At 43.2% G+C, this 25,166-nt stretch overlaps 1 protein-coding gene across 1 annotated transcript in view; it reads left to right on the top strand.

Moving 5' to 3' along the window:
* The window catches only part of ANTXR2 (ANTXR cell adhesion molecule 2), a 192,471-nt gene that overhangs the window by 99,283 nt on the left and 68,022 nt on the right, over positions 1 to 25,166 (top strand). The window contains exons 12-16 of the mRNA XM_058192834.1: positions 827 to 922; positions 5,201 to 5,245; positions 13,947 to 14,039; positions 19,099 to 19,266; positions 21,069 to 21,149. Coding sequence (XP_058048817.1) covers positions 827 to 922; positions 5,201 to 5,245; positions 13,947 to 14,039; positions 19,099 to 19,266; positions 21,069 to 21,149 — 483 coding nt within the window. The remainder of the gene's footprint in view (positions 1 to 826; positions 923 to 5,200; positions 5,246 to 13,946; positions 14,040 to 19,098; positions 19,267 to 21,068; positions 21,150 to 25,166) is intronic.

The following is a 25,166-nucleotide window of genomic DNA, read 5'->3' as shown; positions in this document are numbered from 1 at the left end:
GTTTTTTTCTTTGAAGATGTTTCGCTTCTCATCCAAGAAGCTTCTTCGGCTCTGACTGGATGACGGATGGATAAATCCTTCCTTTCCCCACCATCCAGCCAGAGCTGAAGAAGCTTCTTGGATGAGAAGTGAAACATCTGCAAAGGAAAAGACTCTTGAAAAAAGTACCCTTGGGTCAAGGCAGCAAACATGTTTAATATTCTCCTATTTTCCCCACAACAACAACCCTTTGAGGTGAGTTGGGGTGAGAGAGAATGATTGGCTCAAAGTCACCCAGCAGGTTTTCACGCCTAAGGCAGAACTAGAACTCACAATCCCCTAGTCCAGGGGTCTGCAAGCTTGGCTCTTTTAAGACTTGTGGGCTTCAACTCCCAGAGTTTCTTAGCTGGCTGAGGAACTCTGGGAGTTGAAGTCCACAAGTCTTAAAAGAGCCAAGTTTGCAGACCCCTGCCCTAGTCCCTAGGCCGGGGTGGGTAACTATGGCAACTTTACGACTTGTGGTCTTCGACTCCTCATTGGCTGGCTCATGAATTCTGGGAGTTGAAGTCCACAAGTCATTAAGTTGCCATAATTGTGCACCCTTGCTCTGGGCCAACACCTTGACTATTTTTTTTATTATTTTTAAAGTCAGCTACAAGGGTAGCTTTTCATCCCAACAATATAGATTGGGTCAGAGAGCCTGTTACAGTATAACAAAGGAATATGCAGACACACATCCTATTTTGACTTGGTCTGATTTAGCGTGATGCTGAAAGAGAATCCCTGCCTTTTTGTTACCGTAAAAAATGAATTAAATTATTATCTTTTCGTCTTTATTTTTTGGTAGACCAATGGCATTGTGGCACTGATCATTATCCTCATTTTGTTACTGTTGCTGGGGATTGCTGCTCTATGGTGGTTTTGGCCCCTATGTTGCAAAGTGGTAAGTAAATTCCCCCACCTCTCTGACTGATTGGGGAATTCTGGGAGTTGAAGTCCCCACCTCATAAAGTGGACTTCATGGCTGACTAGGGAATTCTGGGAGTTGAAGTCCTCACCTCATAAACTGGACTTCATGGCTGGCTGGGGAATTCTGGGAGTTGAAGTCCACACATCTTAAAGTGGACTTCATGGCTGATTAGGGAATTCTGGAAGTTGAAGTCCTCACATCATAAACTGGACTTCATGGCTGGCTGGGGAATTCTGGGAGTTGAAGTCCACACATCTTAAAGTAGCCAAGGCTGAGAAACACTGATCTGTAGTAGTCTTCACTCAGTTTTGGACGAGCAGCGTAGCCAATATAGTTCTACTGATTTGCTCGTAGTCAGACTGGAGAAGGTTATGCTCCAATTGGACTGACGGAGGCATCTTTTCTTGCAAATTGAATGCAAATATAAATATTAGATTGGAATTACTCAGTGCTTGCAAACTAGTGCCTGAACTGCAAGCTCATCAACAAGGCCTATTAATTGGCTGACTTCTGAAGTTTGTACTCCCCCACCCTTCAGTGCTAATTAGCATTCCCTTGAATTCACCACCAAACTAATTTAAAAATGTAAACATGGAACCGATATTAATATCTGGATAAATCCCCCTTTACCTCTAAAAGCCTTTATTAATCTTAATAGGGTGGTATGAGAAAACAGCGCTGAGTTCTGAAATACCAATTTTAGTATTTCATACTAAATACTAGTCTTTGAGATAGCAACAGTTAGCCCAATATAAGGCGCTAACATATTTTATTGTGGTGATAATATATATATGCTGATTACAGATAGTCCTTGACTTACGACTATTTGTTTAGTGACCATTCAAAGTTAACAAAAAAGTGACTGATGATTGTTTTTCACACTTACGACCGTTGCAGCATCCCCATGGTCATGTGATCAGAATTAGGATACTTGACTCCTATTTATGATGGTTGTGGCTTCCCGGGGTCACGTGATCCTCTTTTGCGGCCTTCTGACCAGCAAAGTCAAGGGAGAAGCCAGATTCACTTAACAGCCGTGTTACTTGCTGAATAACGGCAGCGATTCTCTTAACAACTATGCCAAGAAAGGTTGTGAAAGGGGGCAAAGTTCACTTCACTTGCTTAGCGGTGGAAATTTTGGGCTCGAGTGTGGTCCTAATTCGAGGACTACCTGCGTTGTTGTAACTTTGATTCCCGCAGTTTTTCACCCCATATTTCTGTCTCCAGAACGGCATAAGCCAGCCTTCTTTTTCAACAACCGGCATCGTTGCGGCTAAAGGCCCGATTTTTACCGTTTTAGTTACTATTGTGTCACTCTTGCAGGATGGGAACCGAACAAAATTGCATTGAAGGACGAAATTTCCCTCCCTCCTCCCTCCTGACCATTCAGTCTTCCTCGTTGGCAGCAACCAGTTGGCATCTAGAGTGTGCCCAATGATTTTTGGGGCATCCTGTTTTAATTGTTGGCAGAAGCCAGTTGGCGGTTTTAAAATTTATTTATTTATTTATTTATTTATTTATTTATTTATTTATTTATTTATTTATTTATTTATTTTGGACTCGATCTGCAGTCCACACACATCGCCAAGTTGCGGAGTGGCCTTTCCGGTTTTCTTTCTCCTTTGTCCAAAAGTGTTGGCTGTTGACAGTTTTGTTCGCTCCTTCGTGAACGTTAGCGAACATCTGACTGCATCAAGCTGGCATTGGACTCTGGCGCTGACATTTTGTAATGCCCACCACATTCGAGCATTGAAGATGTGTTAATGAGCACATCGAGGGACAGTCGCCTGGAGCCACCGATTTATTTAAAAACGAAAAATGGACTCAATATCTTTACCTGTCTCTCTGCCTGCCTGCCTGCCTGCCTACCTACCATACTTACGTATCTATTTGTCCGTCTGCCTGTTTAATTATCTATGATGGAGGAAAACCGGCTGTGCTCTAAAACGAAGCACTTTAATTCCCTCCTCCCTCTTGTTTGGCTAAATAAACACCCAGCAGCCTGTTCCTTGACAATGATAATAATACCAAACCCTAAAAATTGGAGAAGACTCAAACTCTGCATATGGTAAACAAAATGGAGATTTAGTCTCCTGGGCTCTTGAGATGGGTATTTAAGAAATGTGAATGAAATAGAAATAGTTGACATCTTGGCAATATTATGTCTTTTAACATGTGCAAGTTCTCAGGATGGAGGAGTTACAGACGTTCTTCCGTTCCCTTCCTGCAACCCCCCCACACCCCCTCCGGAAAATAAGGATAGCTTCCTGAGCCGGTTTTTTTTTTAAAAAAAAAATTGATGGATTTAAAGTAATTTAAGGCTTTCGGGAGGAGTCCAACCAACTGTTAATAAAGTTGATTTAATTAAAAGTACTTTGGCAGGGGAGAGGTCTTAGCCATGTTTGTTTCTTTTAGGCAAGTATTAAGCCTGGTGCCCAATCTGGGGAAAAAAATATATATTCTATTATCGTAGTTTATAGAGAATCAGCCAGATCTGTACTGCTGAATAAAAAAATGATTAGCCAACGGACCTGCAATCGAGAAAATCTTGAGATTTACTACAGTTAACATTTCCAGAGAAGAAGCATGGATTCCAATTGGAAATTTGACCTCGTTATCTGGAAGGTCCCATTACAGATAATCCTACACATGCTATCATTCGTTTAATGACCATTCAAAGTTACGGTGGCCCTGAAAAAAGTGACTTAGCGCCATTTTTCACGCAGCCATTGCGGCTTCCCCATGGTCACGTGGTCACAGTCTGGCCACTTGGCAACTGACTCATATTTATGACAGTCCCAGGGTCATGTGATCTCCTTTTGCAACCTTCGGATGAACAAAGTCCGTGGGGAAGCCAGATGCACTGAACATCCGTGTTGTTAACCACTGCAGTGAATCACTTAACAGCGGTGGCAAGAAAGGACGTAAAATGGTGCAAAGCTCACTTAGCAACAGTCTCACTTAGCAACAGAACAATAGGGCTCAATTGTGATCGTACATGAAGGACTATCTATATTTGCAGCCCTTGGAAAGCCTGGGCTTTCTTTTTAAATAAAACAAGTTAAGAGCCAAATACATTCGCAATCTGAGATTTGATTGGCTGTATCTCTGCAGCAGTGGTGGGTTTCAAAATTTTTACTACCGGTTCTATGGGCGTGTCTTGGTGGGTGTGGCATGGCTTACTGGGCGTGGCTTGGTGGGCGTGGCAGGAGAAGGATACTGTAGAATCTCCATTCCCTCCCCAATCCAGGGGAAGGTTACTGCAAAATCTCCATTTCCTCCCAATCAGCTGGGACTCGGGAGGCAGAGAATAGATGGGGGAGGGGCAAGTCAGAGGTAGTATTTACTGGTTCTCTGAACTACTCAAAATTTCCGCTGCCGGTTCTCCAGAACCAGTCAGAACCTGCTGAAACCCACCTCTGCTCTGCAGTCTTCTGAAAAGCTTTAAAGACCTGGATGTGCTCTCAGGGAGGAAATCATTAGGTTAACTGGAGTCTATGGGGTGTTCTTAATTTATTTGTTTTTTTTTAAATTGATGGTCATTATAGATTTGTGTTGTGTCTTTATTGGTCCAGAGTCACTGGTGAGACACAAATCAAATTAATGATAGCTAAACATCTTTAACAATCATCCAACGGTTGTTTTGCCAATCCATAACAGTCATGGGGATAGCAATGGCACTTATATATTGCTTCACAGTGCTTTCCAGCCCTCTCTAAGACAGGCATGAAATCCAGCAGGTTCTGACAGGTTCGGGAGAACCGGTAGCGAAAATTTTGAGTATTTCGGAGAACTGGCAAATACCACCTCTGGCTGGCCCCAGGGGAGTGGGGAGGGAATGGGGATTTTGCAGTATCCTTCTGCTGCCAGGCCCACCAAGCCACGCCCACAGAACCGGTAGTAAAAAAATCTGGATTTCACCACTGCTCTAAGCGGTTTACAGACTCAGCTTATTGCCCCCAACAATCTGGGTCCTCATTTGACCCACCTCAGAAGGATGGAAGGCTGAGTCAACCTTGAGCCTGGTGAGATTCAAACTGCCGAATTGCAGGCCGCTGGCAGAAGTAGCCTGCAATACTGCACTCTAACCACTGCGCCACCCTGAGTTTTCTGTTACCCCAACCATGGCTAGCTGATTATGGAACTAACTAATGGGGAAGTATCACCATCGAAAGGACTTGCTACGGTGTGGTTTTAATAAATCTTTGCTATTATGTCCTTTATCATCTAATTTGTCCCCTTTATCAATAGGTTATTAAGGATCCTCCTCGACCCCAGCCTTCCGTTCCAATACAGGTAAGCTTCCAAAGTGCCCACGACGGCTTCCTGTTTACAAAAAGGAGATCACCATGTTGCCAATGACTTAGAAATTCAATTTCTCCTGGATCCTGCCAGCCAGAACACCCTGGCCGATGGGGCCCACAGCACACCTCCCTCCTATATCACTGCAGACAAAAAATTTGTCCTTGGCATACCGTACTTTTCGAAGTATAAGACGCACCCCCCTCCCCCAAAGAGGGTGGAAATATTGGTACACTGAATACAACCATTTTTGGCCTCCTGAAGCCCTGCCCTGCGGGTCCCGTTTTTGCCAAAAACCAGCATGTTTTTCGCAAAAACGGGACGTGCAGAGGGTTTGGGATGCCCGCAGAGTGTTCCTGGGGGCTGGGGAGGGCAAAATCCTTTTTTTTTTCCTTGCTTACTTCTTTGAAATCTTGGTGTGTCTTATACACCGGTGTGTCTTATGGTCCGAAAAGTACGGTAATTTGAATGAGTTGTATGATGATGATGTCATCCTGATGATGTCATTTGCACAATGATGTCATCGTGCCAGTGGAATAAGTCGGTTGCCCGTGAAGCCTGTTTCCTGGAGGTCGGAAAAATCAAGGTTTCACAGTACCGTCTACACACACAACACACACACAACACACACACATACACACAAGAGGTTTATCAAGTAGAACGCGGAAGGACAAATACAGATGTGCAAAGTCTGTGTTTTAGCCACAGTTGGGGTGGGTAAGAATGAAACAGAATGGTATTTTTTGCTTTTTGAACTCTAAATTTTATTAGCTTTATGTTGACAGATATGATTACACAATTTTCTGGGGGGGGGGGGGTTGCACCCTGATTATATTGAACCCCTGACTCTTCGGGAGGCTTTATTAAATTGTGTAATCATATCCGTCAACTTTAGCTGGTTATCCAAAAGGGTTAGCTATCAATAAAAGGGCGGGGGAGTTAGCCAGTTAAAGTACCGCATTTCCTTTTATAGGGCACACTATGTTAGTTAGATTGGTTATCCCCCAAAGCGCGGGATCAAAGTGTTGCTGCGTGGCAACTCAACAGGAATTGGATTGTAATAAGCACTTCAAAATACATTCCACTGCAAATTGATTTTCCTTGCCGCATAACCGGAATGCTCAGTTTATGCATTCGGTGGGTGAAGATGCCAGCAAGCGTGTGTCTTAATTCACAGAATATCTTACTCCACCAAACAGTATTGTAAATGTGGAAATAATCTTCCATTCTTAAAAGCCTTGTGCATCTGTATTTTTTTATGTTTATTTTTGCTTCGGTGTTCTACTTGATCCATCCCCTGTTTAGTTCTGCTCTTTGTTTTTGTCTCTGTACGTTCCGAAGTCCTAAAAAGGGGTGTTAGGACACACTTGGGGTGCAGCCCTAACTTTAGGGTGATCATGCAAGAAGAGCGATAATTCCTTCTTCTTTGGAAAATGCACAGTACTTCTTTAAGGGGAAATTATAACTGCCATTGACCAAAGTAAACATTGGGTCATTTTCCTGACCGTTGTGACCCAGGCCCAAGTAGGTAGTAGTAAACTCAGTCAGTTTAAAAACAAACTTTATTAGAACAGCTGAGAATTAACTCATTCTCAGCGTAGTCCAAACTAAATCAAAGCAAATTCTTCCCAACGCAGTTCCGCAGTCTTATCACCAACCTTGGTCTTAATTAGGCAAACTGCCAAAGGCCTTTCTTGGCAAAAGTTCAAAAGCAGAAGACTCCGATAAGAAACAAATGCAACAAGACAAGGCTATCAAAGCTGTTTTCCGGCAAAGAGCCCAAACGCCATTGCTGGTTTTTTAAGCCTTATGGGAGGGGCCAATCATCTCTTGGCCCTACTCTCAAGTCGTCCTCTTTGCTTTAGCTGCTCTTGCTTTCTGGCAGTTCTTTTCATGTGTGCATTAGGAACAGGCTTCTCCTGTTCCTCTGCCTCACTACTGTCAGCCTCTGGAGGCTCCGGCGTCCGCACATCACTCCCCGATGGCCCTGGCCTCACCTCAGCCTCCAACACAGAGCCCTCATCTGGGCCTTCCCCAGCCTCCAGGACCGGCCCATGTTCTTCCTCAGTCTCATCTCTGTCTGACTCCATTGCCAGCTCCGCAAGCTGCTGGTGGACCACAACACTGATGGGTTGATTCTGCAATTGCAATCGTAGAATGACGACTGACCATACTGGCAGGGGAAAATGGGAACTGTAGTGCCAATCCCTCTGGGGCAAGGCTGCAATAGGGGGGTGTTTGAATACGCACCACAAATCTTTTCTCCAGTACATTTTCTTTTGAAATTAGTTGGCACAGATGATTGGAAAAGAAGTTGGCTTGCTAGGACCCCTTCATTTCTCCCCTCTTTCTGGCCATCCCAGAGGTGACAGGGGTAACTAGTGGATTGCAATTTGTCCCTCCCAGCTTGCCCAGGTTTGAATTGATAGAAGAGAATATTTGTAGTTCAATATTGAATTGTGGGGTCTTGAATGCTCACTGAGCTTGGTGGCTTTCTTGAAAGACGTTTCATTGCCAAACTAGGTAACGTCATTGGGGCTGATTATGTTATTTAGTTTGCTAATGAAATACCTGCAAGAAAACCACCAAGCTCAGAGAGCACCCAGGACCCCACAGGTTTGAACTGACTCAATGATCCATGCATTCTGTTTGTTATGAAACGGGATTGCAGAAGCTGGAACATGATGCACATTTTGCTGGGATTGCATCTTGAAAGGCTGGATCAGAAGAGCAGGCAGTAGATATATCAATCCACAGTTAGCAGATGTTGTATGTTTTAAGGCATGAAGTTTAATTTATGATCACCTTGCTAAGACGTATTTATTTATTTATTATTTGATAAATTTGATTGCTGCCTTATCCTGCCATATTACTTCAAAAAAAGTTGTTTGTCTCCCAGTGACATCTGTGGGGAGAGGAGGGCCAATTTGGTCTACTGGTTTAGGGACCAGGCTAGAAAGTGGGAGATTATGATTTCGGGTTCTGTCTTTGCCATGAAAGCCAACTGGTTGACTTTGGGCCAATCACCAGGAGAGGGTGAGTTCTAGTCCCACTTTAGCCATGAAAGCCAACTGGTTGACTTTGGGCCAATCACCAGGAGATAGTGAGTTCTGGCCCCGCCTTAACCATGAAAGCCAACTGGTTGACTTTGGGCCAATCACCAGGAGATAGTGAGTTCTGGCCCCGCCTTAACCATGAAAGCCAACTGGTTGACTTTGGGCCAATCACCAGGAGATAGTGAGTTCTGGCCCCGCCTTAGCCATGAAAGCCAATTGGTTGACTTTGGGCCAATCATTCTCTCTCATCCCAACCAACCTCAAAAGGTTATTGTTTTGAGGAAAATAGGAGGAGGAAGGTTTGTTGGATATCTTTGCCAGCTTGAGTTATTTGTAAAAATAATACACATAGATAAATAGAGAAGGTCAGATTGATGGAAGCAGTGTTACACCCTGATAAGGCGAGCCTTCTCTCCGTTGTGCATGCATTTGTACATCACACAAAGGCTCCAAGAGATGAAGTTTGCGTTGCAGGATATTGCGTTCATCATCTTGACAAAAGTTGTGTGTGTGGGGGGGGGGGGAACAGGGACAGTGTCTGCAAATGCCTGACTGGTGTCATCTAGTGCATTCTCAGTGAATTATAAGGCACGCCTTTCATTTTTAAACCTGCATTATTTGAAGCGGACAAACTGCCCTTCTTTTTTGAATAAAGAACTTTCACATTCTGGGAAGAAGGCGTTAGCAAAGCCACTTATAGTGATTGATGAGAAGACTACAGAGATACGTCTGTGTAGTCACCAGGCCTTCAGCTCAAAACAAGGAGTCTTTTATCTTTTTTTTTTTTAAATTCAATATTCAGAAGGTTCACGAGATCATTTCAAATCAGCTTTTTATAACCCGCTGCATTCTTGCTACGTTGGACTGCAAATCCCAAAGTTCCTAGCAAGAACGGCCATATGGACTGTGAATCTGGGAAGTTTTAAGTCCCTCAAATTTAGAAGGGTAGCAGATTGTGGAAACTTTGTTGGTCCGTAACTCGTTTAGCTTCTGACACCGATTCTGGTCTATTTGCGGTAGATTTTAATGCCTTCGTTTGACGGAAAGGTTTTTAAATGATGAAAAATTTGTTAATGGCTATATTTAAGCTGTGCTAAATACGTTGACAATTTTTATTCAATTGGTTTGGGAGAACGGTTTCATTTAAAAAGCTCTTATAACAAGAAAAATAAAATAAAATAATAACGCAACAGTTTTTATCCAGTTTTTAGCATGCAGTAGAACTAATACCGTATATACTCGAGTATAAGCCGAGTTTTTCAGCACGTTTTTTGTGCTGAAAAGCGCCCCCTCGGCTTATACTCGAGTCTACGTCTCGATGTACTTCGGGAACCCCGCACAGGAGACGCCAAAGAGGCGGCGAGATCGTCCGGCGGGATTTGCCCAAGGCTGAGCAGTTCGCCGCGCGGACCTGAGCCAAGCCGGTCCCAGTCCAGCCGAACGGTGAAAGCGGAGCGGGTCCGCAGTAACTCCCGCCAGGCTGTGCCGCGAAGAAACCATTTAAAAGCCCCGCCAGGGCTTTCTTTCTTCTCCCTCCGTGCTTCAGAAGTTGGGCTTTTAAATGGTTTCTTCGTGGCACAGCCTGGCGGAGTTACTGCGGACCGCTCCGCTTCCACCGTTCGGCTGGACCGGGACCGGCTTGGCTCGGGTCCGCAGTAACTCCCACCAGGCTGTGCCACGAAGAAACCATTTAAAAGCCCAACTTCTGAAGCACGGAGGAGAAGAAAGCCCTGGCGGGGCTTTTAAATGGTTTCTTCGCGCACAGCCTGGCGGAGTTACTGCGACCCGAGCCAAGCCGTCCCGGTCCAGCCGAACGGTGAAAGCGGAGCGGCGCTCGGCATGTCGCCTTCACCGTTCGGCTGGACTGGGACCGGCTTGGCTCGGGTCCCCGCGGCGGGGCGGGGGAGCCGACTTTGGCCCTTTAGCAAGGAAGAAGGTAGGAGGGAAGCGGAGCTGCCGGCTGGGGCGCTCCGCTCGGGGCCGCCGCCGCCGCCCGGGAGAGGGGGGAGGGGGCCTTTACGGGCGGGGAGGGTGGGGGATTGGGGGGGTTGAGGGGCGTGCAAGAGGAGCGAGCGTGGAGGAAGAGGAGGAGGCGACGGCCCCGCCGGGACAGCGCGGCTTCTAAGACCAGCCCACGCTCCGAAGAGGGAAAGGGAGCGAGTGGGTGGGTGGCTGGGACGAGACCCCCACCACAAACACACACACAGCCGGTCGGACGGCGCGGTTCCTTTCTCTACTCTCTCTCGCTCTGCGTCAAGGCGCTGGAAGGGGCGGAGGCGAAACAGCAGCAGGAGCAGCCGCGCCGCCGCTTCCTCCTCCTCCTCCTCCTCCTTTCGTGGCGGGCTGCTTCCAAGTCTGGAAATCTGTTTTGGGAAGTGGTGGTGCAGCGGCAGTTCAGCCCTGTCGGCCGGGGAAGGAGGCGGTGGATCGGATTCTCGCGCCACACAAGTCGGCTGGAAAGCTTGCTGCTTCTTCTTCTTTTGCTTCTCTCCCCACCCACTCTTTTCTGCTCTCTTGCAACGTTGCTGCAGCTCCTCGGCTCCTTTTCCCGGCGCCCAGAAGGCTCGAGCCTCTGCTGCCGATTGAATACTAAAATAAAATAAAAGAGCGGAGAAGAGCAGGCGCCGCTTTTGGTGTCCACGTCCCTGTCGCCGCCCGGCAGGACGCGTTTAAAAAAAAGGGGTGGGGGAGTTGAAAAGAGGCTGCCTCTTCGGGTTACCTCAACATCCATTCCAGAGCCGCTAAAAGAGCGGCTGCTTGGCCCGCCCTGGTTGGGGAACGGGCACAAAAAAAGGGTCCCTGGTGACCCAGATTTCATCCTAGCCCCATTGACTGGCCCCTTTGACTCGATAGGATTTAGCTGACGGATTGTTAAACAGCCAGACCTTTCTTCTGGGGAGAGAAGTCACTCTAATAAATATTGGGAGGTGTTTTCAAGGAAACATAGGGGTCCACCTTCTGCCCACAAGAAATGTAGGGAAATGCCACCATTCCCAGCCTTCTGAGCACATCAGCTTATCCTGGCAGAGGAAAGTCGCATTTCAAAGCCTTTGGAAATCACCAGCTTGGAAAAAGCTAAATTATGTAGGGCTATTCAGCTACAACTTCGTGTTTAAGTTTTGTCTTTTGAAGCGAGATAATGATAGCTAGCTAGCTAGCTAATTAGATAGATAGATAGATAGATAGATAGATAGATAGATAGATAGATAGATAGATAGATAGATAGATAGATTAGAAAGAAAACAGAACAAAAAAAAACAGAATAATAGAGTTGGAAGGGACCTTGGAGGTCTTCTAGTCTAACCCCTGCTTACGCAGGAAACCTTATACCACTTCAAATGCTTATCCAATATCTTCTTAAAAACTTCCAGTGTTAGAGCATTCACAACTTCTGGAGGCAAGTTGTTCCACTGGTTAATTGTTCTAACTGTCAGGAAATTTCTCCTTAGTTCTAGGTTGCTTCTCTCCTTGATTAGTTTCCACCCATGCTTCTTGTCCTGCCCTCAGGTGCTTTGGAGAATAGTTTGATTCCCCCTTCTTTGTGGCAGCCCCTGAGATATTGGAATGTTCCTATCATGTCACCCCTAAACTAGACATACCCAGTTCACATGCCCCGTGAGACGTCTTGCTTGCATGTCACACACACGCACCGCTCGCTGGGAAAAAAAAAAAGGATGGATGGATGGATGGAAGGAAGGAAGGAAGGATGGATTGATGGATGGAGGTGACTGCTTTGAAGCGCAACCCTTCTCCCGCAACTAAGGGGGGGGGGGTCAATGTTTTCCCCAATCCTAGGGTGTGGGGAAACAGTCATTCTTTCTTCCCCCCTAGTCTCTCCCGAGATCGCACTGCAGCGCCCATCATCCCCAGCCGGCAATCTGAGCTCGTGCCATCGATGTGGTCCTTGAACTTCCCCCTCCTTGTTTCTAACCCAGCCTAGGATGGCCGGCGGAGGGTGGAGGGTATGGTGGTGGTAAAACGGCCAGGAGAAAGCTTTCGCTCTTTTCGAGAGGTCCTCTTGGAAGGCTGCCTTGGAAAGGGAAAGTGGGGAGGGGGCAGAGATTTCTCCCTCAAAGGTCCCCTTGGAAGGCTGGGTTGGAAAGGGAAAGTGGGGAGGGGTCAGAGATTTCTTCCTCTCGGGTCCCCTTGGAAGGCTGGGTTGGAAAGGGAAAGTGGGGAGGGGGCAGAGATTTCTTCCTCGGGTCCTTCTAGAGTCCTTGAGAAACTGATATCATACAAGGTTAATAAATTATACTCCTCCTCCTCATTGATGAGTTTTTCATCCTGAAATTGATTGAAACATTGTACCATCATATGCTGCCATAGTATAGTGTTAACAACATCTGTAAAGATGATATATGAGCATGACACTAAGTTTTTCTATATTTCCCCTTTATTGAAAAACTTCCATCATGCTTCTTTCTGAAAACAAAGGTCATTATAATATACCTCATTATATATTTGATTTGATGATATTTCAGTTAATAAATACCATTTAAGGTGTTAAGCTTCTTTCTTTGCAGCAGCAAAGTGAATTACAACTTTAAAGAACTTTATTACTTTATATTCATTTATTTTAAGTATAGATTTTAGATTTTTAAACAAATATGTTTAGAGCTTTTATATCTTTCAAGTTATTCAAATTATCCCCTCAGCAGGTATATAATGGCATCCAATTCCAATATCATGTTGGGGCTTTTGAGCAAGGGAGGAGGAACGCGAGCACCGCCTTTCGCGCTGGCATTCCGGGATTTCCCTTTGTTTAGAGCTGGGAATCCTCCTTCCCCCTTTTGCACTTTTATTGTTTTTCGTTCAAATAAATATTCATGTTATTTTACTTGGCTCTATCTTTATTTTTTACATTGACCAGTAGCTGCCTCATTTCCCACCCTCGGCTTATACTCGAGTCAATAGTTTTTCCCAGTTTTTTGTGGTAAAATTAGGTGCCTCGGCTTATATTCGGGTCGGCTTATACTCGAGTATATACGGTATTTTATGCCATTCAAAATATATGGGTGCTATGTAGGAAGCTGCTCAACAACCATTAATTTGACATTTATATTTTATGTCCGAGGTATAACCTATTGTCCTTTAATACAGCTAGCCCTCGACTTACAACAGTTCATTTAGTGACCGTTCGAACTTACAAAGGCATTGAAAAATGTGACTTGTGACCACTTTTTCACACTTATGACCATTTTAGCATCCCTCAGTCATGTGATTTACATTTGGATGCTTGACAACTGCTTCATATTTATGACGGTGATCCTCTTTTACGACCTCCTGACAGGCAAAGTCAATGGGGAAACCAGATTCATTTAACAACTGTGTTATTAATTTAACAACTGCAGTGATTCACTTAACAGCTGTGGCAAGAAAAGTCCTAAAATGGGGCAAAAGCCACTTAAGCGATGTCTCACTTAGCAACATAAATTCTGGGCTCAATTATGGACGTTAGGCAAGGACTCTCTGTATTTTCCTTGGGTTCTTATTGTTTTGTCTTGCACATTAGGAAAAAGTTGCCTGTGAATAAACTGGTTTTAGATATTTATGAGGAATGTTTTTTGTTTTTTTTTTCAAAAACCTAAATTAATTCCCACCCCCACATCCAAAATAAAACGTTCTTCGATTTTCCTCAGGAGGAAGAAGATCCTTTGCCTTCCAAAAAATGGCCGACAGTGGATGCTTCCTACTATGGTGGACGAGGAGTTGGTGGGATTAAAAGAATGGAGGTCAGTAGCATGCGATTGAACGCTCCAGTACGAGATGTGACATCTCTTTTTTTTCTAAGTGAAGTTTTTATTTATTTATATATAAATATTTTGAAGACAGTCCAGGCACCTCATTTTACAAAAGAAAAAAATAACAGATATACTGATAGTAATAATGATAATACACGTAATAATTACAGCAATATTTATAATTATGTTAGCTTATTTGTTGTTGTTAGTTGCGAAGTCGTGTCTGACCCACCTTATTTATTTATTTATTTTATTTATCTTATTTATTTATTTATGATCATATTAATTATACTAGCATGCTTATAATTATAGACAACATTCATATTTTACTTACACATAGCAATGATCTTTCTTCATCTAAGTTCTACCTCTTATCTCTAATCATTGATAAAACCTATTCCACGTTAAATAGTACTCTGTATCTCCTTTATCTTTTATTTACCATGTCAATCTATCCATCTCTGCACAGTCCAATATTTTCCGGATTATGTTTTCATCTAGTGGGGTGTTCTCATTTTTCCAATATTGTGCAAATGCGATTCTCGCTGCTGCCAATACATGTAACATTAAGTATATAACCAGTGGTGAAATGCTCCAAAGTCTGCTACTGGTTCACTGGGCAGTGCGTGCCAAATGCGCGCTTTGCACGCAGGCGCACCACAGGCGCTACTGCGCAGCGCTGAAAAAGGAGGTTTAAGAAGCTTTTTCCAAGGTAAGTAGAACAGCGAGGGGGGAGGGAAACAGCTGTGCCATTCGATTTAGATTCGCAGATTTCCTGCTTTCTAGCAAATATAAATCGCACGGCACAGCTGATTGTCAGAAATATTGGTTCGTCCGAACTAGTAGTATTTTTTTACTTCCAGTTCGGGCGAACCGGTCTGAACCGGCGGCATTTCACCCCAATGTAGTCCCTTTATCATAACTTTCTGGTATTATACCTATTTTACCCATGCCGTATGAGTTGAGGGGAGGGAGACAGCTTCACACTTTGGAAGGGACATGCTGACAAGCGACCATGGTGTTGTATTGCTTTATGCGAAGCTAAGCCAGAGCAACTGGGCTTCTACTTTGGTGGGGCAGCAGCTGAACCTTCTGAGTTGTGAGGTTCAGTTGGTAATGATTGCAAAACCTTGTGCGGCTTCCATGGAATCTGATGGGTTTGGAAGGATGTAAAATGTCAAGAGATGAAGCAGCCTCTTTGGGGCTGCTGTATTATTGATTAATGATATTGTTTTATGATTGTGAAGTCCACGGCCTTGAGTACTTTTGCTAGAAAGCAGCTGTGACTTTGGGTTCTCCTCCAGGAATTGAGGTGGAGTAGCAATTATAGCAATGCCTGCAAAGCATGATGACCTCATTCAAACCACTGGGTGGTCCATTGTTGTTATTTTTCACTGCTGTGAGAATCAGACCTTACCTGCTCTCTACAACAAGTCTATGCTTGCTGTGCTCTGATTATTCTAATAGGATGAATAAGTAATGATTGCTAACATTATTTTTATTGTTCTAAGACATGACTGGCTCGGTAATTCTGGAAGTTGAACTCCACAAATCATAAAGGGGCCTTAGGTTCCCAACCTAAGATGACATGGCCTTCAGCATTGCTTCTTCTTTTAGAAGTTTCATTTCAGAATTGAAAAGTGCCGATTTGAGGGTCAGAAGACATAATTTGAAGAAAAGTGGATGAAGAGATCAATGTTCTTCTTTTCCGTAACCAAATAACCCCCTTTTTTATGATCCTGTAGTCCCTTGATTCAGGGTAGACTTGGGTGACTGGATGGAGCTGAGCATTTACTGGCTGGATGCCCTTCCTGACACCTACATAGAGTTCACAGCAAATATTTTTTTCTTAATGTCCCAGGAGAGAAAAGCTACCTAGGATTGAACTCTCAACCTTCCAAGTGGGAGGCGAGCGTTTTCACCGCTAGGCCACCATGCTGCTCATCCATAAGCTAACACTACTGAATGAGTGTTATTGGTTGATGTATAAAAGAGCACAGAAAAAGACTCTGGTTCTCCACACAGTCCATTAGCAACATGCTTGCAGGTGTAAATTTTATCTTTAACTTGTAAAAAGTCAATGAAAGACAGATCTAAGAGAGAACTAAACTACAACAATTGGAATTATGCATTTTCAAAACGTTGCTGTGAGTTGCTTGTGGACTATCATTGAGTTATTGCTTTTGTGCCTCGTTTACCGACTGAAGCATGCGATTGCTCATTTGTAGAAACTGGATATAGTAACTGGATGAACTTTCGGTTGTTCCCGCTTTTCTCAGCATTAAATTGTATCTAAAAAAGATTAGAAGTCGCTCTTCCCATGACTCTACTGAAATCAGTTCTTAGCAAGGTTGGGTAAGATCTTGATAAGTTTTGATGTCAACTTGGCACATTGGCCAAGTTAAAAATGGGGATTGGACTACAAGGATGTCCTTGTAGGTTCCCCCCCCCCCAATATATATAATAATTTTGACTATCTTTTCATAGCTTAGGAAGAACCGATTCCATGATTTCATTAGGGCCCTGAGTAATAGAGATTTGCTTCAAGCAACTGAATGCCAAAGAAACAATAAGGCTTTTCAAGTCAATTTTTTAGTTATTTTTGGAGAGAAAAAAAATATAGCACCGTATGAGTATTCTCACTGTGTGCCAGCCAAGTGATTTTATAAGGGTGATATTTGTACTAGAAACGCAGCTGGAATAGTTTTGAAATGATTCAGTACGACTAAGTTCATGTAGCAGGCAGAGATAGGCAAGCCATTATCTCTTAGCTTCGGCTTCAATTTAATGTATGATAGTATATGGTGATAGTAAAATTGGCTTCAGTCAGGACCATGAAAGGATGATTGAAGCCCCAAATAACCCTGACACTCTCAGAAGTCCCCAAAGCATCAATATTGCTTCTTTGTTGAATTGCTACTTCCTTTTTTGGAACTTTGAAAGATGCTTGTTTCGGAGTTTTTCGGAGTTTTTACTTGGAGTTGGGGGTTTTTCTGGAACGCTGACAGTTGGGAGAAATATCCATCTGGTTCCATTCCAAGCGGGGAGAAAGACACTGGAAAGATGGAGGCTGACTGGAAAGATGGTTTAATGGTGAAGCAGAGCCACCAAGCACGTATGATTCTGGGTAGCTGACAACATGGAGTGGAGAGTGGGGGTTATTTATACCCTCTCTTGGGCTTTGCCCTTGAGCTTCCTGTTCTTGTGCAAGAACATGTATTCTATTGGCTGTAGTTAGACTCCCATGGGGCCATGTGGGGTCATGTTTGTCTGAATCAAGTTTGGTCGAAGCCAGGAGGGTGATGCAATATCCTCAGGTGATTGTCCCATGTGGTGAGCTCTGCTGCTAGATTTAATAGACTAATGGAATTGGAAGGGACCTTATAGGTCATCTAGTCCAACCCACCGCTTTGCCATTTCTGACAAAAGGCAGTCCAATCTTTATAGATAATAGATAATCCTATTCTGTCCTGGAGGGTCATGTCTTAATCCCATCACCCTGGAGCTGAAAGTCTTTTGTTTTGTTGATAGGCTAGCCAAGTGTTTCTCTCTCTCTCTCTCTCTCTCTTTTAATATATTTTTTAAAATTTTATTTTAATACAAACTATCCATTTTCCATCAAACAGTGTGTTGTCTGGGTACAAATGTCTTGTGCAATAGCAATTGAAATTTACAGCCGTATTCATTATTTATCTATTCTTAACTTAATATTGGTATACATTGCATGTCTAATAGTGTAACAATTCTCTTCTTAACTTATTTCTATATTTCACTAATCTACTTTTATTTCTAACTTTCATATTTATTCTCTAGATATCGGTAAAATAGTTCCCATACATTATAATATTCAGTTTGTTCCTTCTCTTTAATTGCAAGTGTTACCCTCTTCATTTCTGCACATTCTACTATTTTCCTAATCACATTCTCATCTGTAGAAATCTCTTCACTTTTCCAGTCATGTGCAAATACAATCCAGACTGACCCAGGGTTTCTCAATGGGCACCAAATATCTGCTGGGGGCAGGGAGCTAGGGCTGAGTTTCTGTCTTTCTTAAGATTTCTATTTCTCTTTTTGGGGAAATATAATACTCTGCCTTTTTAAATATTTCCTAAAATATTTCATTCTTCTAGCAGGGGTGACTTCCCTCAGTAATGAAATGTCTGCAAAAAAACCACCAGTTTCGGACAGCCAACAAAGACCCCTCATTTCAACCCTGAATTACAAATACTGTATTTTTCGGAGTATAAGATGCTCCAGAGTATAAGACACACTTTAGTTTTTGGGGAGGAAAATAAGAAAAAAAATTCTGCCTCTGCCTACCAGCATCCATCGGTATTCATCTGGCTAGTGTCCTGTCAGTTTGTGAGAGAGTTGAGGGCTGTTTGGAAACTGAAACAGTACTTGCTGTGTGAGCAACAAGGAGACAGCAAGGAGCCTGGGCGTGGCTTAGTTCAACTGTTCTGTACTAAAGCTGCACGCTGTGCTGAGAACTGAAATTGAAACTGAAACTCCTCCCCTCTGCTTGTGTTTTGCTTGTATTTCCTACAATGTTGGAAAACCTGCTTTTGCATTGTATATTTACGTGATGTGTTATATTATATATAAAGAGAAGTTATTAAATCTTGCTGAATCAGTTACTTGTGCGTGCTTTCTGGTTGTGATTGCTGCTGCAAACGCTGACATGTCCTTGCAGCCAATAGCGAACAGCAGGGTCAGCTTCAGCACATTATTGCAGCCTGATTCAGCACGAGCAGCTGATTGGCGGGTGGATTGGCCTCCCGGAATACCCCCAATCAGCTGTTCCAGGCTGCAGGGATTGCCACAGACCATTGCCACCTCTGTGGCTCGTGTTTTTGGCCTCGTGGGCAGGGCTATATTTGCCCTGCCCACCCAAATTTTCACCCTCTTTTAGGGAGAGGGAAATGTGTCTTATCCTCTGAAAAATACGGTATTCTCCTTTATTGGTATATTGACTCTGAATGGCAAGAGGGGCCAGCTTCTTGTGTTCAAGTCCACGGCCAGTCTGATATGGAAATTTGTTTTTGTTTAGGTTCGTTGGGGTGACAAAGGGTCAACTGAGGAAGGAGCCCGGCTAGAGAAAGCGAAAAACGCAGTGGTGAAACTGCCCGAGGAAGGAGATGAGCCAATTCTAAATAGACCACCAAAACCAAAGCCTACCTCACTGCCTTCCCAGGAAAAATGGTACACGCCTATTAAGGTATTTGATGAATCCTTTATCATTGAATATCCAGTTTGCTTTGTATTTGTTTCATTCATTCATTCATTCGATGTCTGTGGCTGCCCGTCTCAGTCAATGACTCAGGGTAGCTCATGGTTCATAAATATATCACAATTAAAAATAAAATAAAACGAGTAAAACCACATTAAAAACATCTAATTCCAGAGAACACAAGAGCAAGATATTTGGCCCGTTAGCCATACAGGGAGTCCTTGATTTATATAACGGTTCATTTAGCGACCGTTCAAAGTTTATAATGGCACTGAAAAAAGCGACTTACGGCTGCTTTTCACACTTAACAACCGTCGCAGCACCCCTATGGTTATGTGATCAAAAATACAGACAGTCGGCAACCGACTCGCATTTAGGACGGTTGCAGAGTTCCTGGGTCATGTGATCCCTTTTTGGCTCGACCTTCTGACAAGCAAAGTCAGTGGGGAAGTCAGATTCACTTAATGACTGTGTTACTACCTTGCAACCATTCACATAACAATGGTAGCCAGAAAGGTCGTAAAACGGGCCAAAACTGACTGTCTCACTTAACAGCGGAAATTTGGGGCTCAATTGTGGTCGTAAGTCAAGGACTACCTGTAGAGCCAGTAAATGAGACCCTTGGCATATTCAGCGCCACAGGCTCAGGAACATAGCCAGATTTTTAAGTTTTGGGGGTTTTTTTATACATGGCTGACAGGATTGGGGGCCATAATGGGTCAAATCCCATAAATCCCATAAATCCCATAAAGGAACTTTGTTGTAACTTCAAACAATTGTTAAATGACCAGTCCTAAATCGAGGACTATCTATACTACCCATCTAATGTTATGTTATACAAAATTGAACAAAGGAGTAATTAAAAATAACCCTGTTTGTATTTTATTGGATTTTTAAACGATTTCTTGCCATTTATATCCAAGGAAACTTTGCATCAGCCAACGATTGCCTGTTTTCATTCGCAATTTTTTTTACTTAAACAGAGATATTATCTAGTCTTTAATCCAGATCAAAAGATATTAGGTAGAAATCCTGAATGCTGGTAGTCCTCGACTTACAACAGTTCGCTTAATGACCGTTCAAAGTTACAACGGCAGTGAAAAATTTGACTTATGTCCTATTTTTCACACTTATGACCACTGCAGCATCCTCGTGGTCATTTGATTTACATTGCGTATGCTCCATAACTGATTCACATTTATGACGGTTGCAGTGTGAGAAGGTTCTTTTGCAACCTTTTAACAAGCAAAGTCAAAGGGCAAAACAGATTCACTCAACAACCGTGTTATTCATTTAACAACGGCAATGATTCGCTTAACAAATGCGGCAAGAAAAGTCGTAAAACTGGGGCAAAACTCACTTCACAAATTTCTCACTCAAGCAACATAAATTTTGGGTTCAGTTGCGATCCTAAATCGAGGGCTACCTGTATATAGATATTTGAAAGATGTGCCCCGTGGAGTCAAAGTATTCTGAATAAATGAGTTTAGGATTACTTGAAGAGCTTTGTTTGATCTTCGTCTGTGTGTTTTAAAAGCCCAGAATTAGGAATTTCCAACTCATTTAACACACCGTTAGGAAGTACTTACTCATGCATCATTGGCTCAATGTGTTCCCATTAAAGAGAATTTATACCTAATAGCATCCCATTTAAGGAGCGGTTGTTGTCCTGCAGTGTCATTTGGTTGGAGAGGATGCCTGAGACATATCCAAGGATGGCTAATGGGTTGAGGGAATGGTTCTCACCTCTGCCAAATCATCACAACGTCTTCCTGGCCCTCTCTTTACAGGGTCGACTGGATGCCCTTTGGGCTTTGCTAAGGCGGCAGTACGACAGAGTGTCTTTGATGCGACCGCAGCAAGGAGACGAGGTTGGTGAACAGATGTATCTGAGGGCTTCCCTCAGCGCCTTGAAGGATGTGCACAACATCCTTCTGTTGGAAGAAATGTCCATCTGGGTTCAGTTCCAAGTGGGGATAAAGACACTGGAAACATGGAGACTGCTTGGAAAGATGGTTTAATGGTGGACAGGATCACATGGTTTGAGTTCCTGAACAGAAAAGGGGACGAGGTGCTAAGCGCGCCCTGGCTTTATGCTTTCTCTGAGCTTCCTGGGGCACAAGAAGAGTATCCTGATTGGTTGTCAGACTCCCAGGGGGTGGGGGTCTTAACTAGCCTTCCTGGCTGATGTAATCTTCCCAGGTGCCATGTGGTGAGTTTCTGTTGCTAGATGGGTCCTATTGTGTTGCAGATGATGGTCCATTGACAGAGGTGGGGAGAATGAGTTTCTGCCTCTGGCCCATTGACAAAGGTGGGGGGGAGGCAGGGAGCTTCAGGGAGCTGCTTTGTCCTTAAAACATGTTTCTCCATTTCTCATCCAGGGAAATATATTCTGCCTTTTTAATATTTCCTAAAATATTTCATTCTTCTAGGAGAGGGGTGGGTGCTAACTTCCTACACTTCTTTAGCTTCCTGGGATTGCTTGAGATGCTTTAGTGTAAGGGAAGAACTTTCTGATGGTATAGGAGTTGTCTCTTCGAAGCAAAGAGGCAAAGAGGCAGTCCCGGAACCAGCGAAATCTGGGGGCTGGGCAGGGGACAGAATGTATCAGCCCTCAGTGTGGAAGGGATTGCCACTCTCGAATTGGCCTTTTTGGTCACACTAGATACTGTTTTAGGATTTTTTTCCAGAGCACAATACCATAGTCTTTTGAGACTGAAGGATGCCAATGATAGGAGTTGTATGTCTGTATAGATCTTCTCCCCCATGTAGTACGGCTGTATTATTATTATTATTATTATTATTATTATTATTATTATTATTATTATTATTATTATTATTATTATTATTATTATTATTATTATTATTTCTACTACCTTCTCCTATTGGGACCTGTTGGTTATATTACCTTGTTGTTTATATGAATACTTCTTTGTATGTAGATGTTGTTTGTATGTTTGTATGTGCACTGATTATGTTACCTTGTTGTTTGTATGTATACTAAGACTGTTGAAATCTGAACGGGTTTAGTACTGGTTCGCTGTGCGCGCGCATGCACAGTGCACACCACACACCAAATGCAAAGTGCATGCGTGTGCAATGCACGCCAAAAGGAGGCATGGAGTAAGTGGAATAGCACGTGGGGGGGGGGTGATCAGCTGTGGTGCGCAAATCTTTTTTTTTTTTACTTTTAAAAGCATTTTTTTTACTAAATTTTTTTTTACTAACCTATTCGGCTAAATAGATTGTAAAAAATGCTTTTAAAAGTAAAAAAAAAGGCTCTGACGATCGCGCAGCTCAGCTGTGATTGTCAGAGCCTTTTTAAAAAAAACTTCTAAAAGCATTTTTTAAAAGAAGCGGCAAGCGGGGAAGAGGACGACCAGGCATTGGGTGGGCATGGGGCGGGGGGGTAGGTGGGCAGGGATCTTAAATTGGAGATTTGTTCTTGGACTTTTAATGTTGTCTTCTTTGAAGATCATAAGACAGACTTCCTGGATTGTGTATCATGAACGGTCAGGGATGAAATTTGTCAATAATGTTGGCGTTAGTAGGTTAAGATGTGTAGAAACTTTCACAAAGTATGTTTAAAAGCCTGCAGTGGCGAATGAAAGGAGCCAGAAAGTCAGCCTAGCTTTCAAAAACTCTTTAAGGGAGAATTCATCAAGATTTCAGTGTTCAGTAACACTGCTTTTGAAATTGAACAAGTTAAAGGCAAGACTGGGATATCATTCAAATCCTTTGAACATCTTTCATTCATGCTACTGGTGCTTTCAGAGACAGGTGGTGGAACTGCACATTAACCTGGGCAATTTTCTCCAGGTGTCATCAGCAAGAAGCTCTGTTGAAACCCATTACTTTCAAGTAATCTGGCTAAAAAATGAATCCGTTAAATGGTTCAGAGAAGTCCACTTCTGGGGGAGAAGTGTTTTCGTCAATTGACTGAAGATTATGTATCATAACACGTATGATTTTGTAGTTCCTTCCCGTATATCCCCATCCGTACCGATAAAAGAACCGCCACTGAACTGTATGTGACTTATTACATCTACTTCGACAAAGAAAAGGAAAAAAAATGCCCCTAATTAAAGAGTACAAACAGACAAAAATTAATCATCCTGAACCCAAAGGAGCTTTACTTCATCTGCAGATTAGTAAAAGTTTAGAATTGTTTCCAATTCTAATTCAAAGTTAAATATTGTCAATTGTGTCTGTTCCTGGATTCCATGTCACAAGAATGGACACATTTTTGTGCATATGCTGCAGGATACTAACCCAATAAGAGGATGAGGCAGGATAGAAGCAGAGGTGGGCTTCGCATAATTTAACAACCAGTTCGCCTAATGCAGAACCGAAAACGTGAGCGCATGCACGCTTAGCTCTCTCTCTCTCTCGCCTTCCACACTTGCACACGTCTTCATACATACGGCGATTTCATGTGTGCAGCTTCCAGCACACCTCAGTGAGTAGAGCGGGTGAGGACCAGCAATCAGCTGGGCTGCGTGGGTGGGGCGAGTGAGACAGAGAATGAGATATATAGGATGGGATAGTGCCGGAGCAGGTGGAACTACCGGTTTGGCCAAACCGGTCCGAACTGGTAGCAGCCCATCTCTGGACAGAAGCCTAACAAACTTAAATAAAATTCATTTTTTTTTAAGTTTTATTTTTACAATCATATCAAATAATTCATCCAATGTACAGTTATATACAATTAGTCGGGCTTGCCCAGTCACCACCCCCCTTTTTAACACTCTTCCCTCTTCTACCTTCTTTTACTTTCCAAACCTTCCTCTCCTTCTCTTATCTACATCCTCTCCTCCCTCCACCCTCCACTCCTTCTCCCTCTTCTACCCCTCTTCCTTCCTCTTCTCCTCTTTCCTACCTCCTACTCTCTCTTTTCTCCCTCCCCACCGTTCTAAAATGGTAACTGGGCAGACCCGACCCTACATTAATTATATTTATACATCTTCAATAATCCCTGTACATTAACCATCACTCCATCTCTACCCTCAACCCCCAGTTCCCTCCCCTTACCCCTCACCCCCACCCTGACTTCCCAGAACAAAATGCAGGGTATCAAAACTAACAATCATAATCCAAAATAATTCCTAAATTATAATCTCTAGTCACTCCACACTTAATCACACTCTCAATTCCCCTCTCCTTCAGAAATATATCTAATACAAAATATTTCCTAAATTTACTCATATGCTATTCGATATTTTTTTATCTGATACTTATTTTGAATATAATCAATCCACATTTTCCATTCTAAAATATATTTTTCTTGTGTATAGTCTTTCAAGTAAGCAGAGATTTTTGCCATTTCTGCCAGATTTGATACTTTGAGTGTCCATTCTTCAATTGTAGGCAATTCTTCTTTCTTCCAATATTGAGCAATCAAAAGTCTTGCGGCAATAAAATTCGTTTCTTAAGACCTTTGTGGGGAGAATGAGGGCCTTGGTCACCTGTAAAATAAATAACAGTCAATGTTTAACATGGTTAGAAAACTCAGATAGTAAATAATAATTGGAATAATCAAACAAAAAGAAGAAGATGAGAAGGAATAAAAATACATTACCTCAGAGGGCAAAAAACCTGCATCCTTGAGCACGGTGCCAGCCAATCTACGATAAAAAGAATAACAAAGTTGGAAGGGACCTTGGCGGTCTTCGCTTCTGGAGGCAAGTTGTTCCACTGATTAATTGTTCTAACTGTCAGGAAATTTCTCCTTAGTTCTAGGTTGCTTCTCTCCTTGATTAGTTTCCATCCGTTGCTTGTTGTCCTGCCCTCAGGTGCTTTGGAGAATAGCTTGACTCGGGGGCGGATTTCAAAACCTGTCGCTATCGGTTTGCTCGTGGGTGCTTGCGCACTTGCGCATGATGCTTCTG

Source organism: Ahaetulla prasina, chromosome 8, assembly GCF_028640845.1.
Source record: "Ahaetulla prasina isolate Xishuangbanna chromosome 8, ASM2864084v1, whole genome shotgun sequence".
Lineage (NCBI taxonomy): Eukaryota > Metazoa > Chordata > Lepidosauria > Squamata > Colubridae > Ahaetulla > Ahaetulla prasina.
Note: the sequence above shows the minus strand (reverse complement) of the source record. Positions and strands in the feature narration are given on the sequence as shown.